At 43.2% G+C, this 20287-nt stretch overlaps 1 protein-coding gene across 1 annotated transcript; it reads right to left on the reverse strand.

Moving 5' to 3' along the window:
* Positions 1-2960: 2960 nt before the first annotated feature.
* On the reverse strand, positions 2961-7954 carry Aard (alanine and arginine rich domain containing protein). Its single transcript, XM_059247445.1, has 2 exons — positions 7573-7954; positions 2961-3880 (listed from the first exon to the last, which is right to left on the reverse strand). The coding sequence occupies exons 1-2, from the start codon at positions 7912-7914 to the stop codon at positions 3725-3727; spliced, it is 498 nt and encodes a 165-aa protein (XP_059103428.1). The 5' UTR covers positions 7915-7954; the 3' UTR covers positions 2961-3724.
* Between the last annotated feature and the right edge of the window lie 12333 nt (positions 7955-20287).

The following is a 20287-nucleotide window of genomic DNA, read 5'->3' on the forward strand; positions in this document are numbered from 1 at the left end:
AAGTATTGTCTTTAGATTTTTTTTTTTTTTTTTTAGATAAACCTAACAAACTTGAAGCATATGGCTGGTCGTGGCAGTGCTAAGACGAACCACCAGGGTCACGCAGTTCTGTAAACAGGTCCTATAAATCACTATGAGGATTAAATAAGGTAACACAAATGCAGTCCTTGGCACACGGGCTAGTCCACGAGTGATCGCTAAAATCATTGCTAGCTTCGTCACTGTCTGTACATTGCACATTTCCCTCTTACACTGAGCCCAGCAGAGACAGATGGTGGCGTTCTGGCTCCTAAGGAACTGGGGCCTCTAACCCACAGCATTCGGCAGCATCCAAAGAATTCGAATGGTCTGCTCTGAGGGTTCACCGATCCTGGAGTTCTATTGCCTCCACCCCAACCTCGTTCAGGTAGATTAAGATGCCCGGGTAGGCACAGTAGACGAGCTTTAACCCTAAACCCTAACCACATTGTTTCTCATTGTACCCTAACCTTCATTCAAAGCATGGATAAAGGGGCATCCGCAGCAATGGCAACCGCAAAAGCAAGAGAGAAAGCAGCTGGCACTGGAGAGCCTTGTGCCAGCCCCGGGGCCCGCGGGGAGTCGGCCGTGATTATAGTGGTAAATAAACATTTGATGACTATGCTGGGCACTGGACCCTGCCAGAAAGGGACAGGGGGAAGAGGATTCTCGTAATTGCGCTAGTGCCGGCTCAGCTCTCCTGAGGTTCTCCACAGCCGACTCGTCTGTCCCCAGGCTTGGGTCCTGCAGCAGCACCTGTTCCAGAAGTAGTTTGGCAAGCCAACCCAAGTGTGATTCATGCAGGCCACCTGTGAAGGAATGTGATGCCTAACAACCTGTGCAAAGCTCCTAATTGTCTCAATTCACTTGGCGCCTCTCGCTGATGGGTGCTAGCGTAGAGTAAAAAGACCATTGCCTGCGGATGGGGCTTTATCCCCCACCCCGTAATGTACCACTGTGAGAAACTAGGGCCATTTGAAAAACCCAAAGCACCACATTTTCCTCCGCAACAAACTCATTTTTGGTATCACTTCTGTTGGCCCCTCTATCCACCCTGGTTGTAAACATCTTCCTTTCTTGGGCTTTTTCAGAGGCTCCTTCCCTGCTGCATAATTTGGATTATAATGATTTTCTCATTTTCCCCTCCAGCTGGCACTCGTCTTGGTTGCTTCCATCACGCATGTCTTTAAAATGTCGCACTGTTGTTGCCCCGGCTTATTTTTAAACCCCAGAAAGACGGCCCCTCCTCATGCCTCTTCAAAGAGTTCTCCTGATGACTTCCCATGAGTCTCCACTGTGCCACGGCGGTACAGCGAGCCAACAACACACAGCTGCGCATCATTGCGAAGAAAAGGCAGGAAAGCGATCGTGCGCCTTCTGTTACTATTAAAAAACAAAGGTGGGTGACAGGGCAGAAACGCGTGATGAGAGTGCCCCATGAGTCAAGCTCCTATGGCGTTTTCCTGCTGCACTGCCCAAGTCAAGGGCTAACTCTGCCATTTAGGACTTCCATAAATAAGACACCTTCGAGACCAGGAGTTTATTCTGCTTCTGCACCTATGGCCCCTAAAAAGACATAGTGGCCCGTTGTTTTATCCCTGAAGATAGAGGGGGTAAAGTTTGTGACAAAGCTTTACAATAAAATAATAAATATTTTACCATTTTTTGCCTGACAATGTAAGTTACCAATAGGCTGACTTTCAAAATTCTCCTTCAGGTTTTTTTTCTTTTTCTTTTTATGTCGATAGACATTACCAGTGGAACCAAATTATATAACTGAGTACTAACCAATGCCAGCGTTCTGCACTCTGTAAGGAATCAAGCTTATACGATGACTATTCAGATGATTTATAAAGACTAGTCCTAACAATGGACTTGAGAATGACTGTTCCTGCACTTAAGTTGAAGTTTTAAAAAAGAAATTAAAGGAGATCACAAGTAATATCGCCAACTCTTTCATCAAAATTTGTGTAAAATTGGGCTGAGAAGACAGCTGAGTGTGTAAAGGCACACTTGCAGCACTCGAATACACACCCACAGCTGGATGTGGCAGCACATGTGTCTACCACCTCAGTGTGACTCTGTGGGGAGTTGGGAGCCTGAGACAGGAGAACATGCGAAAGCACAAAGGAGCCTTGTCTCAAACAAGGTGAAAAGGATAGGACCGATCCCTGAAGGGTATCCTCTGCACACACACACACACACACACACACACACACACACACAGCAAACAAGCAGCCACACAGCATGCATCCCAACACACACAAAGCCAAGAGCTTATTTCAGAGAGCTTCAAGGAATCCAGTGGTCAGATGTCAAGGCACCGCCTACCACCCCATCGACAATGTCCGCAGTGAATCCCAGTCTCAGAGAAAAGAGATTAATTACTAAGGTGTTAGGATCGTTTACTTATGGGCAAAAAGAGTTAAAAACAAAGTAAACTTGATCCAGACAGTCCCTCAATCCTTACAACACAAGTTGTTTTTCCTTCTTCTTTTCCTTTCCTTCTTATTTTGGGGTACTGGGGCTTGAACCCAGGGACTTGCACAGGCTAAGCTACGTTGCCAAGATGTAGTAGGTAGCTGTTCCAGCTTTGACCTGGAAGTACTACCCCCATTGAGGCTTTGTAACTGTTACACCTACAAGGCAGGGCCGAGACAGGAGCCCTTAAAACCAAGAGAGGTGGCACATCTAGATCTCGGGTCTTAAGAGCTCCGGTCTCAGCCCTGCCTTGTAGGTATGACAGTTACCGAAGCCTAAATATGGGTAGTACTTCCAGGTCAAAACTGGAACAGCTACCCACTACACCAATCCTAGCATTTACTTTTAAGAAAAAGGCCACTGCCTTTCTGTCCTCTTTTGTCTTAAGAACTAATTTTAATTTTAACTACAATTACACACATTGGCATAATTTCATAGATAATAACAAGTAGAAACACAAATTAGGTCTGCAACTTTTTTTTATTAATTTTACTTTTGCATTGAGAAGCACTTTTGGGGTACAATGAGATGTTTTAATGCAACGAGAAGAACCATTTTAACGCCTAAGTTAATTGAATCAAAGACTTATGTTAGTTAGGAATTTAGGGGTGTACATCATGAAACTCAAACTTGAATCAACTGAGGCAAGAGATTTTAGGAGAATAATTATGCATTTCGTCCATGACTACATCCAGCAAGAAACCGAGACACCCTTAATGCTGGCCACATGGAGAGCATGGCTGGAATCCAGGCACTAGCAATTCTCAGTTTCACAAGTCAGAAGAGTACTGGATTGACTACTAGATGGACCAAAAATAAATAAAGTAAGAGCAAGCACGGATTCTGCAAGTCCGCACCAAACTACAGAAAGGAAGGTAATAAGGTAATGTGCAAGGTGGTAAGCTGGCGGTAAGGCAGTCTTTAATGCTTTGGGTTTTCAACTCCCCCCTTTTTCTCTCCTCTCATCCTTCTTCTCTTCCTCCTACTAAAACAATAACCAGTCAATCCAATGGATGAATATTTTTTAAGCTTCAAGAAATGTCTCTCTCCCCTTTCTTAGATTCTTTCTCCCCCCACTTCCTCCTTACACCTAAGATTTGCTGGACAGAATGTCCCTCAGAACACACACACAGCATGGCTAGTGTTAGTGCTAGAATGGTTTCAGTGTCGCTTGTGTTATGGTGAGGTTCAGGGCTGCTTCAGAGATGCGGGCTTGGACTTTCCACTATGCGTTTCCACACTCGGGATTCATCGCATCATCTTCCGGGCTCTGGGATTTGGATGCACGCTCCAGGTCCTGCTGCTTCTTCAGCTGCTGCATTTTCGTGTTTAAATCCAGTAAAGTTCGGGCCAGCTGATGGTTCTGGAAACGCAATTCCAGCTAAAAGAAAAAAAAAAAAAAAAAGGAGAGGGGGAGGATTTTATTAGTTTGAGATATAGATCAAATGAAACTGCTCTCTGACTGGACATGAGAAATAAGCAGTAGGTAGGAAAGGAAAATAAGACAAAAAGAAAGATATTATTTCTCATCGTATTCTCCCTTTCTGACTGTTGGCTCTGGTTATTAAAGTAGCTTTTTCTACAACAAAGTAAAATCCAGACAAATAACTAGCTTTTGAAATGGCCTTGAAATGAAAATAAAAATAGCTGATGCACAGAGCTGTCCGTGTGAAAAATACCTATGCACCGAAGGCTGTTTTCAAGCACTGGCGTGTGATCACAGTGAAATCATTTATCTTTATGAGCTTTCTGAGCCACAGGATAACTGCCTGGGGCCACCTGAGTGCTCAGGATCTGGGCCCATTTACTTGATTACTTGTCATTTCAAGTTTTCAGGATTTTAAATGGCCTCCCTGCTGAGTAAAAACATATAACGACACCTCGGAGGCACATGTATAGTTATGTGTCCTTATATAATCTCACACTTTTCACTCTAGAACAAAGCCTGCTATATAGCAAGGCTGATTCATAACCTCCTCCGGTGGGAGTTTATGAGGCCCTCGTGTGTTCAAATAAAATTTTAAAAATTACATCTCCAAGGACAGGTTACTTAGAAGGCAGGCCACCAACAAAGTGTGATCCAGCCATGTTATAACCTAAAGCTAAAGAGCAACTATTTGCATATTCCATCAACTGAAGTCATGCTTAATGCAGTTTGTAAAATAATGTTTTCTGTGTACCACCCTCTGTGAATTCATCCACAGTAGCCCTCGGGATAAGCCAGGGCACTATAACAGTAAACTGCAAATACCGCATTGGCGAGTCCTCCTCAATCTGCAAAATAAAATATTAGGCAGGGCTATCTTTTTCTTTCCCTCTGATGCTTATTTTTTTATTCTTTTGCACTTGGAACTCTTGCGTCTCTGGAAGCAAGAACTAGAAATGTTAGAGGAGACAGCCATCCAAGGCACCCAGCAAACAAACAGAAACGAATCATACAGCCATCGCCATAAAAAGTCCCCATAATCTACCCCAAGACTGTCCTCTGATGTGTTCCCCGGGCTCTAGAGTCCTGCCCTGCTGTTCTAGCTTCATTTCCTGGCACTGTCTCCATGCCAGCTCCTATCACAGGTGATCAGACATCTTGCAGGCCTCTAAGGAAATGCTGTGCTGAGACACACCTCCATTCGACCCCTCTGTTCTAAGAGGCACTTTGCCAGTCCTCTTTCCATAGAATGCAAATAAATATTAACACTTCAGGGAAAGCCTCCTGTAATCATGGCCAGGCATCGTTGCCTCTTAGACATGCTTCCATCGAATTCTATTGGCATGTCTCTGATAACATACAGACAACACCAGACTGTTGTTGATGAAGGTGGAATTTGACTACTCCTTAATGACGGCATTGGCAGTTAGTGCACTGTGTAGGCATCCATAACAGGGTCTGGGTGTCCTTGTTAAAAGGCGTAGTAAATGAAGGGATGAATCAGTGAGGTGATGGATGCCTGCCCTCCATCATGCCAAGTATCAAGGGGGAAAAATGACTGATAATGATTCACCCATCTAAGTAAAGCATGTGTAATTCACACTTATTTGGGAAATTCAAACACTCGTGGTTTTTACACTTCTTTCATCATGGATCCCTTTGAGAGCCTTATGAAAGCTCCAAAACTTCTCTGAGGGATGAAAAAAAAAGATTACATACATAGAAAACTTTAGGTTTAACTCCAGAAATCCAGTCAAAGGACGTAGAAATTAATGCCATCGTTAGTAAGCTAAACAGAACATAATATATGTAACATGACTGATTGTTCATCATTGTCCCTTACATAAACTCCATTGTAATTCATGATGTCTGTGCATTCCATACATGGGAACTCTAATTCCCATAGAGATCTTGCTAATGACCCAGATCAAAACTGCTTCTAGTGGTGATGATCCTGAGCTAAGTATCCACTCCGCTGCTTCTTTTTTAGATCAGGCACATGGACTAGGGAGTTCCTGAAGATGGGGACCAGGGCCTACACTCCAGGAAAATAGCAACTGGCTATGTGTAAAATTCTCTGCTTCCTGTCCAGAAATTCTAAATTCCTTTTAATTTTTTTTCCATTTCTTTACTTGTGCATGCTTCTGTTTGCACGTGTGAGTGCATGCATGCTTGTGCCACAGTGTTCTTGTGTGCGGGTCAAGGAGTGGGTTTTCTCCTGCCACCTCGTGGGAACTGGGGATTGAACTCGGGTCTTCGGGCCTGTCCTCAGGAGCCTCTAAAGCGCCATCTTGTTGACTCAATTCTCAAGTCTTGATATGTTCTTGTTTGTCCTTTTAGGCACAATCAGTTTCCAAGATCTATAATAATTATAATAACAACAACAGTCAATAAAGTGCATATGGCCTAGGCATGTCATATAATATCACCTCATATAATTACAGTCATCTCATGAGATTAATTACCTCTACATTACAGATGAATAAACAAACTCAAGTCTACTAATTCACATTCTCAAAGCTGTAGAACCAGCAAGTATTAGCAGAGCCTGTAATTCCTTACCTTCTTCCCACCCATAATATATTTCTTGCCTAAACCTCCTATTGATGAAGCAACTTGTTGGAATGCTAAGGTTAAAGGTGCCTTAGAGCTTGTCCCATGACCTCGCTATGAGTCATCAACAGGTGGGGGAAGGGGGTGACATGTCTCAAAGTAGCAGCATAGAGTGTTCGGCCAGGCCCCGGCACTCCAGTGTGGCATCCTGGCCCACAGCCTCAACCCCCTGGTATGCAGGGAGGTAGTTTCACCCAGGCAACAAAGTGGCTTCCTCATCCTCATTGGGCTTCTTAGACTCTAGATGAGAACCAGGTGCTCCACGTAACGCCGCTAGATCAAACATAATGCATTCCTTATCAAATTCAGATTGCTAATACGGTTAAATTGGATTTACTATCATGTTGCCCTTCTTAAAACCAGAAATGAAATCCATCACCCGCCGAGGTTTCTTAACTGCGTTCTGCAGGAGTGGTTAGTTGTCTCATTCAATGCAGAGAACTTTTTACAAGTCTCCATTACGCAACATTCATAGGCGTCGCCATTTTAAAGTCTGAGTTCTTTATACTTCTGTCCTTTTCATATTGCCTAATTTAATTTTTTCATTAAAAAAAAGTCATCTAAAGTATCTACATACACTCCTTCCTGTTAAACGCCCAGTCGTTTTCTGAATTCTTAGCAAGGGATTAAAAAAAAATAATAATAGGCATGACTTAGAGTTTCTTTCTGATGGACTCATTTTATCCATCTAGGTTGTCGTTTTCATTGAAACGTCCGTCTCCTCACGCTAAACATATTCAGACTAAGAGTCTGCTATGGGGAAGCTTCTAGACTAGAGGAAAGAAAACTACAGAAACGGACTGGGGAGGGGCTCCTCTCCGGAGTCTGGGCCAGTCCCTGAACTACATAGGCCAAGCCCTGCTCCATAGAGTTGTGACCCAAGGAGGCCTCAACACGGAGTCTGGAGGAAATCAGGCGCCCAGGAGAGATCTCCCACCCCAGCAGCAATCCCGTGGGCGCCCCCGCCCGGGGGTCCTCCTATGGGGGTACCCTCGGTTCGGGAGTGCGAGCCCCGCCGCGCAGCCCGCGCTCACCAGCTCCGCGCGCAGCCGGGCCAGCGCGCACTCCATGCGCGCCCGGGTCCGCTCCTCCCGCGCGGCCGCGGCGGCCGCCGCCACCGCCGCCACCGCCTCCCGCGCGCGCCTCGCTCGCCCGCGTGCCGCCGCCCGCTGGAAGGCGCGCTCCAGCTGTCGCCGGAGGTGATCCAGCACCGGGCCGGACGCCCGGACCTGCTCCTGCGCCTCGACGCGCCAGGTGCCGCAAGGGATGCGGCGCACCGGATGAAAGGCTGGGGACCACAGGGCAGCCCTGCCCGAGACCCCGTGGAGTCCCCGGGACATCCGCTGTCTGAAGTGGCTGTAGTCACCCAAGCCCATCGCGGTCCTTTCTGCGGCGCTCTGACTGGGGATTTGGTTGCAAGTTGGAGCTTTTTAAAGCCGGTCGGGGCGGGGCGGGGGCAATTAACGGAACAGGCAGGACCCTGGCTGTGGACGCTGTTACTGTCCGGCCACTCAGAGCGCTGCTTTGCTCCTTGTCCATCTCTTGTCTTCTCTGCCTCATAGCAACAAGGGAAGGAGGTCTTGTGACTAGAGGTTCCGACTGGATCATTTTGTGTTTCGTTTTGTTTTGTTTTTTTTCCAGCTCCTTAGAACTCAGGCTTTGAGAATGGATGGAGACTGGAACATTCAACCCATGCAGGTGGAAGCCGAGGAACAAGGTGAAGGTTTGCAGGGAAACGAAGGATATTTGACACAAAGTCTTCCCGTTACCTTATTTCTTAGTACTGTGCACTTTTCAAATAGTTTCTGGCTTTTTAAACTTAGAACATTGCGCCAGGTGTGATAGAAAGTCTAGATGCCCCTCTGATCCCCTATCCCCAAGAACTGCCTACAGTCCAGGGGGAGAAGTTCGGCCCACTCTGCAAGTTAGAATAGACTTTCTAATTATCTTTCTACGATCCCCGTGGTCCGGAGTTCTGAAACTCGGTGCTCCTCTCTGTTCTTGGCGACTTCTTGCCCTGTCCACGTTTATGAAAGGGTTAAAATGAAGGGTCAAAACTCTCCCTTGCAAATGGTGGTGATGGTGGTGCATGGTGCAAGCCTTTAATCCCAGCACTCGGGAGGCAGAGCCAGGCGGATCTCTGTGAGTTCGAGGCCAGCCTGGTCTACAGAGCGAGATCCAGGACAGGCACCAAAACTACACAGAGAAACCCTGTCTCCAAAAACCAAAAAAATAAATAAATAAAAACCCTCCCTTACTCCAAATTATATACAATTATATAATTCCTAGTCCAATGTAATCGTGAACTGATAATAATTATCTGACATATAAGGCATTTTTTAACTGCCTCTTTTGGAGCTAATTGAAAGTTTCTTTACAGGAATGAACAGCCGAAGCTTCTGTGGTCAGAGACGAGAAGAAACAACAGTAGTAGACAGCCATCACACAGTACTCTCCCCAGGGAGTTAAGGATTCCTCTATGAAAGATTTGTCCATGTGTGGAGGCCCACAGAGGTTTCCTAGTGAGATCTGAGCTTGCTTTACCCAGCAGGGCTGCATTAGAGGATGGCTTGACCAGGTGTGTGGTTACCAGGTGATTGGAAAGGGTCTGCACTTGGCTGTGCTGGGGGGAGGTCTTTTGCTCCACCCCTTGACATTCCTATAAAAAGCCCTTTAAAAGAGGCAGAAGGGGCCAATGGATGCTGATCCAGGCCCTCCTGAGTCTATCCTGTGTTTCTGTCTGTCTTTTATCCCCTCTATCTTTCTATCTAAATATTTCTCATCCCTCTCTCCTCGAGAGTAGCCTAGGGAAAAATAGTTTTCATTGCCTGAAGTGTTGATGGTAGGTATAAAAGATAACAAGAGCTCATTTGTAGTATATTATATGCCTTATATTATACTATAGTATATATTATTATATAATATATAACATATATTATTATAGTGCTTACTATATGCCAGGCAATTCATGTATTAACCAATGTAATCTTTGCACTGCCCTGTGAAATGGATACTAATAATTTCCATATTTTTCAAATGGGAAAAAGTTCATATGCATTCCCACCAGAGTCAGTCACAAACCCAAATGGTCTGCTGGGGATTCATACCGATGAAGTCTGGCTTGTGAGCCTGGCTTGTGCACTCAAATCACTGAGATATACTTTCCTCCCAAAGAGAGAGAGAATTGCACTGAGCAAGTGCTCAGACTCTCTGAGCTCATTAAATCCAGCTATGCTGAAATGGCCTCAGTCTTTTTCACTGAATAAGGAATTCGGGTTTCCCAGCCCCTGCTGATAATCGCCAAGGTCAATACCTGATAGTTGGCAACTTAAGTATTATAGTCATTGTGTAGGGTTGTGTAAGGGTTGCTAGATAAATGTGAAGATGTAGTCTGTTGGTAGAAAGTGAGAAATCTAGGGGCTGGGAAGATGGCTGAGTGTGGAAAGTGCTTATCATGCAAGAATGAGGACCTCAGTTTGTATCCCCAGAACACATGGAAAACATCCAGGCAGGGGTACCTATAATCTCAGCACGGAGGAGGCAGAGACAGAGACATGACCCTGGTGCATGAGCTGGCGCAGCTTGATGATCAGCGTCCAGTCTTCCTGAAGCAGTGAGCTCCAGGCTGATTGAGACCGTTTCTCAAAAGTTCAGCTAGACGGTTTGGGGGCAACACAGAGGGGGAAGTAGTAATGAAAGAGATACCTTGATGGGGAGGGATATTTTGGGGTTAGGGAGAAACCTGGTGCCAGGGAAACTCCCAGGAATCCACAAGGATGACCCCAGCTAAGACTCCTAGAAATGGTGGAGAGGGTGCCTGAACTGGCCTTCTCCTATAATCAGATCAGTGACTACCCTAATTGTCATCAGAGACCCTTCATCCAGTAACTGATGGAGGTGGATGCAGAGATCCGCAGCCGAGCACTGGGCCCAGCCCCCAGAGTCCTATCCCCGAGAGGGAAGACAGATTGTACAAGCAAAGGGAGTCATGACCAGGGGACCCACAGAGACAACTGATCTGAGCTCATGGGAGAGCCTGCATGGGACCAACCTAGGCCCTCTGCATGTGTGTGACAGTTGTGTACCTTGGTCTGTTTGTGGGGCTCCTATCAGTGGGATCAGGACCTGACCCTGGTGCATGAGCTGGCTTTTGGGAACTTGTTCCCCACGCTGTATTGCCTCTCCCAGCCTTGATGCAGGGCTAGGAGCTTGGTCCCGCCTCAACTTGATGTGCCATGCTTTGTTTACTCCCATGGGAGGCCTTACCCTTTCTGAACAGAGATGGAGGAGGAGTGGATGGGGGGGAGGGAGCAGGTAAGATAGGAGGTAGGGGAAGGGAACAGGAGGAGAGAAGGGAGGGGAAACTGTAAAATGTAAAATACATGAAAAAAAATTTAATAAAAAAAATTAAGCTATGTCCAAGAAAGACACTGGACATAGAGCTCTGGCTTCTACGTGCATGTATGCACATAGAACAGAGAGAGAGAGAGAGAGAGAGAGAGAGAGAGAGAGAGAGAGAGAGAGAGAGAGAGAGAAAGGAGAGAGGGGGAGAGAGAGAGAGACAGAGAGAGGGAGGGAGGGAGAGCGAGCGAGCAAGCATGGCCAGGCATCCACAGAGTCTACCACTTACCAACAGTAAATGATAAGGTTAATGTTTTGTGGTCAGGGTTCTTTTTTTTTTTTTTTTTTTTTTTTTTTTTGGTGATTTGTTGATGGAACTTGAAAACCAGCCCTAGACACTGAACAATATAAATGTTTAAAATGAGTGTTCTGCCATGACTTTTAACTGGAATTTCCAGAACATTTACTTCAACAAGAACTTCAGTTAAAGCCGGGCGGTGGTGGCAGAGCCAGGCGGATCTCTGTGAGTTCGAGGCCAGCCTGGGCTACCAAGTGAGTTCCAGGAAAGGCGCAAAGCTACACAGAGAAACCCTGTCTCGAAAAACCAAAAAAAAAAAAAAGAACTTCAGTTAAGTTCAGTTTAATTCAACAGAGTAATTGGTACATGTTCAGTAGTAAGCCCTGTACCATGTGAGAGAAATACAAAAATGGGTAAGATATGGTTTGGCCTCCAGAACCCGAGAACCTGGGGAAACAAACTCATTCATTTAAACAATGTTTATTTAATGTCTTATTAAGCATCAGATATTATATATGATGTTCAGGCTACAATAGTAAACTAGAGACACAAGACATTATTTTTAAAATAAGCATATATTATCACATATTAATTATTTCATATATTTTTCAACTGACATGTGGCTTTGACTTTTAAGGTAGTTTTTTTCTTTTATGCTGGAAAGGTAAATTGAAAGTTAGTGAATGAAGTGTTAAGTATAACACACAGAGAGACATTGCAATTAGCTGGGCGGTGGTAGCACATGCCTTTAATCCCAGCACTCCAGAGGCAAAGGCAGGCAAATCTCTGAGTCTGGGGCCAGCCTGATCTACAGAGTGAGTTCCAGGACAGCCAGGACTACATAAAGAAATCCTGTCACAAAAAAAAAAAAAAGAAAGAAAGAAAGAAAAAGAAAAATATTGCTTATCTGATGGGGTATAATAAATTAACCCCAAATTCAGTGGCTTAAAAACACTAACTGGTCCAGTGTGGTGGCACATGTCTTTAATCTCAGCACTCAGCAGACAGAGGCAGGGGGATCTCTGAGCTTGAGGTTAGCCTACATAGAGAGTTCTAGGATAGTTGGGGCTACCCAGTGAGAGCCTGTCTCAAAAAAAAAAAACAAACAAACAAAAAGAAAAGAAAGGGGGGAGGGAGGGAGGGAGGGAAAGAGGGAAGGAGGGAAGGAGGGAAGGAAGGAAGGAAAGAAAGAAAAGAAAAAATAAAGACACAGTAGCAGAGCTGGGGAGATGGTTTCTCCGTTAGGGCACTTGTCAAATAAGCAAGAGGATCAGAGTTTGGATCACCGGAACCCATACAGATGCCAAGAAGGTATGGCAACCCACCTGTAATCCCACCCTTGGAAGGCAGAGACAGTGGGTCCCCAGAGCAAGCCGGCTAGGAAAACTAGCTGTATACACACACACACACACACACACACACACACACACACACACACACACACACCACACGGGGTGTAGGGGGAGGGGCAATATTTATTATTATTCTTCAGTTTCTATGTGAGTATGGAGATGGCTTGGATGGTAGTCCGTGGCCTTCATGACACTGTAGTCACACATCAGCCAGCATGCTGTCCCCTGAAAAGGAATGTCAGTGTGTGAGGTAGGAAAATAAGAAAGCAGATAAGGCCGGGCGGTGGTGGCACACGCCTTTAATCCCAGCACTCGGGAGGCAGAGCCAGGCAGATCTCTGTGAGTTCAAGGCCAGCCTGGTCTACAAAGCGAGTTCCAGAAAAGGAGCAAAGCTACACAGAGAAACCCTGTCTCGAAAAACCAAAATAAATAAATAAATAAATAAATAAATAAATAAATAAATAAATAAATAAATAAATAAGAAAGAAAGAAAGCAGATAAGGAGAAAAGAGCTCACCAGACCAGCCTGGCATTGAAACAAACATGGAGTATCCAGAATGATTCCAAAATGATGGGTTGAGTCTTCTTGAAAAGAACAGGGGGTCATCTCACAAACCCAGAAGCAACTCCTGTCCCTGTACTGTGTTTCTTCAATGTACTCATTCAGAGTGGGTCACACAATTTCATTGATGGGTCAGGTCACATCGTCAGTTCCAAGCGTGACAAGCTGACTGCTTGTTATGCCTGGAACGATACAGTCAGCAGGCAAGGAAATGGCAAATTAGGATTTGATCTCACGGCTCTATGGCTCCAAGGGTCATGTTTTTTTGCCCCTCTGTCACACTTGCTGAAATAGCACCGATTCTGAATTGCTGTTACCTGGACAGATTTTTTTCATTGCCATCAAATTTCTGCCCTTAAGACATTTCTCTGTGTCCTTTTGGACATCAGGAGGAGTTTGCATCACATATCATGCTTCTGATGTATACAATTCAGGAGCCAAACCAAAGCTGAGAATCCTTTACACTCCATCTCTGAATCCCTCTAAGGGTATGGGTTGGTTACTAAAATCACCATTTATCTCTGTGACGAATGATGAAGAAAATAATGAGCAAAGTTTACGTCTACATCCTTCAAATAGCACACCTACAAGAGGATGTTTCCGCCTGTTCACCTTTCCCTGGGAAATCTTCACCCTAGTTCCTTTACATGTCCTTTACAGTGCTCAAAGCCTCCAGTCCAAAGTCACCTCTTTAGCCATCCTCTATGACAATTAGTCTTCCAAACAGTAAGCTCTGATTGTTCCTGCTGCAAACAGAATGTCCTTGAGCACTCCTTGCAAAAAAAGAAACAAATATTTCTCGGGGCTTCTGAGAAAAGAGAATGTTCCTTGTAAGCCTTAAAATAAATATTTGTAATATTTTCACGAACAGCTTAATTGTTTGGCCCATTCAAGACTCCGTGGCGTGCACGGCCCTTTCATTATCTGGTTAACTAACAGCTAACAAACATTCCCCTCTGCCTGTGGAATGCCAAAAGCCATTCACTGTCTTCTTCACTTAATTTGCTGGGATTGTAGGAGCACAGGCTTCCCAGCCCTACCCCTTGCTGACCATGAGACTTTGTATAAACACTCTGGGTTACTTTGTTTGCAAGTAAGATAAGAGACTAAGCATCTCCTCTTTACCCAGTTGTTGGGTAGATAAACTGAAGCCCTGGGCAAGATCCAAACAGCGTTCAAAACATCCATGGGTATGCTTTAAAAAATAAAATAAAATAAACTTGATGTTTTCCTTAGATTGAAATAAACTACACAAAACTGATTTCTTTCACTAAAAAATGATATTTTCACAACTATTTCTAAATAAACCATAAAACCACTATTTTTTATAGGTTTTTGCTTATAAATAAAGACAAGGCGATAGATATAATCTTGGGGAAAGTACAGAAGGAAATAGACAAGCCAGTTATCTCGGTGAATGGTCTCCGATCCTGTCTAAGGCATGAAGCAGAAGTGTCTGACATTTACCATGCTGAAAGGCTTACAGAAAAAAGGAAGGCTCACCGAAAGAATGCAAACCGCCGCCACCACATACAGAGCAGGAATGTCCGGCTTTTCCATCTCAGCTTTAACCATAACTTGTTCCTTTAAGTTCATCAAAAAAATGACCAAACCTGTACCAGTACTCTAACGAGCTCCCCAGCCTCAATCAGGTATCCCCTGAAGCTATCCATTACAGTTGGGTGTGTTACTGTTTTCTCTTTTTGGTGCAGGACCACGAGCCCACTAGTAAACGTTCTACCACGGGGCTTTATTCTCTGTCCTTGGCTTTTAGAGACAGAGTTTCACTGTGTAGCCCAGGTTGGTCTTGAGTTCATTCTGCAGCCCAGGCTAAACTAAAACTTAAATTCTCCGCCTCTACCTCCCTGGTGCTGCCATTTCAGATTTTCAATAACACACTTAAAACTCCTACGAGTCAAAAGTCAAAAGTGGACATCCATGCAACATTTTGTGTATTTTCTATACATTCCTCTCTTCCATACCTTTTCAAAACCTTGGTAACTCAATGTCCACCACAGAGATAATACATGTTGTGTCTGAAGTGAATCACACACCTTTAATCTCAGCACTTGGGAGGTACAGGAAGGTGGATTTCCGTGAGTCCGAGGCCGCCCTGATACTGAGCTCTAGGACAGCCAGAGCTACATATTGAGACTCTGTCTTAAATAAATAAACAGATAAATAAGTAAAATGACTAAAACAACTTCAGAGCTCCACTAGGTAGAGATCATTCAGAGAAGTGTGACCTCATCAAGGCCATCCTCTGGAAGAACAGACAGGTATTCAAAACATGAGAGTTCAAACAATGACCATTTAAGTAAGCAGATTCCCGATGGTCATCCTAGAGGCCCATCAGCAGAGATATTCAATGAGTCGGCAGCCTATTACATCTATTTTTCTCCCATTATCAAATGTATGAAGTTTGATTTTTTGAGGGGGGGGATTTTTTTTTCTTTTAAGATTTATTTATGGGTATGACTGTTTTGCCTACATGTATGTATATGTACCACATGCATGCCTGGTGCCCACAGTGATCAGAACAGACCATCATATCCCCTGGAACTGGAGTTATGGATGATTATGAGTCACCACTCAGATGCTGGGAACTGAATCCAGGTCTTCTGCAAAAGCAACAAGTGTTCTCAAACACTGAGTAATCTCTGTAGCCCCCAAGAGAATTCCTTAGCTCTCCTGGGTATCCTCAATGGTTACTGAGCGATCTATAGGATGCTCTGGCTTGTGTAAAATTTAATGTGTCCCTCATTAAATCCAGATCATGTTTTATGTCAAAATGTAAGCTAACCAAAGCCAAATTGCTTGAATTCTGATCTATCAAAGTGTTCCTGGAGTATGTTTTAAGACTCTTGCACCCATTTTTGTATCTCCCACCCTCAACTTACAATACAAAAATGCACAGAACCTTCAGCAAGACGCACACATTAAGAATAAACTGCATATCAGACAGTTAGATCCACATGTCATTCTCCCTGTGTTCCTGCTTGATTTCCAACAGTGAAGCTCAGCTGAGAGCTTGTGAGGATTGGATAGGTCACCTTTGCACATAGGATCATAGTCTTCTTCTGATGTGTTACACGTGAGCTGTCCCCCGTGACTGCGGGAATCAGAGATACGCATTTCAGAGCTTTGAGGTACTGATCTGAAAACATATCTTCAACCTCTTGAATATCATGCCCCACCATTGGAACTTCTAGCACTTCTTTTCAGTGACTCACAGAGGTTAGCTGAGTTCCCAGGTCACCTTGCTGAGCCTTGTTGAGTCTTTCCAGAGTTTCATTTTAATATCAAGCTTGACTGTCAAACCCGTGGCTTCTTTAAACCAAAACTCATGCTGGACTTCTGAGTTTCCCGTCAGCCCATAGAGTGGATGTGGTATGCAATCAAGGCTGCAAGGAAGACAGCAGAAGTTTGTACATGGAGAGTCTTCCCAAAGGCCCTTCTAAAGATAAAATGGTTTATGGAGCTGGAAAGATGGCTCAAAGGTGAAGAGCACCGTCTGCTTTCCCAGAGGACCCTAGTTCAATTCCCAGCACCCACATGGTGACTCACAATCATCTGTAACCAGTTCCAGAGGATCTGATACCCTCACACAGGCATATCTGCAAGCAAAACACCAATAAACACAAAAAATAAAAAGGAATCATTAAAAAATTATTGTTATAAAAAGATAAGACAATTTTAAAAATAACGTTGGTGGCAATTTAATCAAAACTTGTCATTGCCGTACAGAGCGCTTGTGTGGTTCTTTATTACATCTGAACATAAAACAAGGTATTGTAGGAGTTTCACTAAATTTCAAAAGTATCCCGCCTGCCTGTCCACTGAGAATGTCAGAATTCCCTCAGTTCCTATTCTTCACTGTTCTGAAATTACATTGTCAAGTTCTAAAAGCAGCTATGGTGATTAATGAGAAAAATAACAAAAACAAAACAATTGCAAACATTTTTCTTTGGGTCACTACCTCACACACAAAAAAAAACAACACAGACTTAATATTAATTACAAAGGCTTGGCCTATAGCTTAGGCTTGTCCCATTAGCTCTTATACCTTAACCCATTTCTATTCATCTATGCATTGTCATGTGACTCATAGCTTTTCTCGCTCCTCCTCTTCATGTCTGTTTTCTGTGTCTGGCTGGTGACTCCTTCTTACTTCTCCCAGAGCTCTCTGTCCCCAGAAGTCTTGTCTATACTTCCAGCCAAGGTATTTGCCATTCCACTCTTTATTAAACCAATCACAGTGCCACATCTTCACACAATATAAAGGAATATTCCACAACATTTCCCCATTTTATCCAAATAAAAAAAGAAAGGTTTTAACTCTAACACATATATACAATAAAAACAATTATCATAAGAATTCCATTCATAATGTCCAGTCCATTTGTATTTGGCATATTTGGAGAAAATGCTCTTTAACCATGGTCCAAAGTTTTGTACCTAATTCACTTTCTATCCTAACTTGTATTACAAACCCAAAACTATTTTTTTAGACCTCAAAACATTTTCTTAGATAAACAATTTAAGCTTTTATGTCTCTCAACCTTACACACTATACACCTCTTTTGTGAGTTTCTTCTCTGAATTTGGTAACAAGGAAAACTGTAACTATAATGATGTAGTCTTCAACTCCACAAGAGACCTAAGAAGGATATAATATTACCTGAGTAAACAGGAAATGCAGAGCAAACAACTTCCAAAACTGTAGAAATGACAGAAGCAGCTGGCTGCCTGAACACTCACCTAAGGTTCCTCTGTAATGTTGAGGTATCCATCTTTAGCTTACAGGTCTAGAATATCTGACAGACTTTTCTATGAAGCAGGAATTTTGAAAGACTATCCTGCCTTGTTTTGACAAAGTTTATCAGTCACCTTCTTTTGTGTCCTGCTTGTCCAATTCACATAGCATACTATCAGCAGTTGAGGCAAGGGCAGTTTCTTGCCCAGTGGCTAACTTTTGCAACAAAGAAAGCAAACTACATATGGAGGTTCTTTGATGCCCATCATCTCCTCTGAAGTAGATTGGTGATACCAGGAGCAGACATGTCTCACTGTCATGAAAAGCCCTATGTTATTAAAACACTTTAAATGTCATATTCTGTGCATCTTTGAAGTATTTGAAGATCATCTAGCTATCTAAAATATATTTTTGTATGACCTTGAAAACATACCTAACAAGACTGTAAGTTTGATTGTTATAGATGACTATCAGCCTGTATTTCTTTATTATCCTAAATAGCTTTCAAGTACTAAAACTTTACATTATATTTTTAAATGAGCTGCATGGGAAATATCTTAAACAAGAATAGAAACATACACAGTATAATCAAAAAAATCTTAAATTTGTATCAATATCCAAAAATCCATACCAATGTAAAATATTTGAGACTAGTAGTTGTTCAAAAGTAGACAACAATCCACTCTTTTATTCCATCATTTCTATACTATATACCCCCTTTTTCCTTCAAAAAGAGATCCCTAAATCTAATCTTTGTTTAGATTTTTCCTGACCATTACCAATAACAACTTGTAACCAACCTCCCCTAAATGATGACAAATATCCATAACCCACCAAACAACCAAAAACCATCTACCCTACCTCTTGGGAATGTGGGCATTATGTTCTCTAGACTGCTTCTTGTTGTCTGGGGATGCTGACATCTTTAGGGGACCCTAATAAAATTGAGATAATGGTCAAATCCTGGGAGAGCTGGCTGTATCATTTGTTGTCCAGTCTCTGTGTAATGGGAAAATGCAAGGCTTATCTGAAGTTCTGCTGGAGTAGTTGGTGAGGCTGGACCATCTCAGCCAGCAGCCTTGAAGCTGTTCTGAATGCAGAACTCTGAGGAAACTGCAACAGAGGCATTCTGCCAAGCTGGGTCATCTAGAACACCTGTTTTCATTGGTGTCTGGTACCCTTGCTCTGAAAAGACACAAACCTTTAAAGGTAACATACATATCTGTATTAACATGAGTATGGAATGTGTGGTACACACAAGTCAATTAAAGATGATTTTTTTTTGTTCTATGTTTGAGCAGGTAAAAGACAACTGTCAACTTTAAAGTCTGTTTGGACTACATAACCAAGCTGGAATATAAATCTCTATCCATGCCATATGAAAGGATAGCATGTAATTGTAAGGCATGAGGACTCTGTAGCCAACAAGATTTATCAAGTCTCATCTCATCTCTGAGCTATTTCCGTGCAGAGGGATCAGTTTACATGTCACCTATCCTGTAGTATTTCTTAGCTTCCTCCCCCATGTCTGCAGCCAGGATACTTAGATTTCCCCTGGTCAAACCTGATTTCTATTAATCTGGATGTAATCCATAGGAAACAAAAGCATAGCCTCTTCCCCACAGCAATACATTTTTTTTACTTCCATTTTAAAGCTAAGGCATTCCTAAAGTATATAGGTTGGTTTAATTCAGCAGCCCTTTCCACAATCCAATGTCTCTTAGTAGCTGTTGTCTTTTTACTACCATTCAAAAAATTCAAAATTGACAAAGCACCATAAGGTCCAAACTCCCTGTGCTATAATATTTCCCATCCTTATATGGCTTATTATTCTTACTTACTTCACTTCTCTCTTTAAAGACTTTATTATTTTTAAATTATGTACTTTTATGACTATATCCTTTTTTCTTTTTTTCTTAAGTCTACGCACATTGTTAAACATACTGTAACCTGTTTAGAGGTTTTTTCCCATCTTAACCTAATTTAAAGTATCTCTGTAACCTTTTCTATGTGCATGAGCAAAACCTTAAACCACTGTGAAGCTCAGCTCATGGTATGCTGGTGGCTCAGGCCCACAGGCAGCAGCTGGGAGGTGCCTCATCTGTACTAAGGCCCATATGAGAGACTGTGGGACTAGAAAGCTTTGTGTGGCTCCATTTTTATGTGCTTGAGCCCCCCCTCCTTTTTTAAGCTTTCTCAGGTCTTATGTGGAAATGCATGCCCCATATTGGGTGCCATTTGTAAACATATTTTTCTTTAGGCCACCAGCTCACAAAAAAAAAACCCACAGAGACTTATTATTAATTATGAAAGCTCAGCCTATAGCTTAGGCTTGTCCCACTACATCTTAGAACTCAAATTAACCCATTTCTATTCATCTACATATTGCCACATGACTCATGGCTTTTACCTATCTCCCTATATGTCTGTTCCCTCTTCA

This window comes from Peromyscus eremicus, chromosome 20, assembly GCF_949786415.1.
Source record: "Peromyscus eremicus chromosome 20, PerEre_H2_v1, whole genome shotgun sequence".
NCBI lineage: Eukaryota > Metazoa > Chordata > Mammalia > Rodentia > Cricetidae > Peromyscus > Peromyscus eremicus.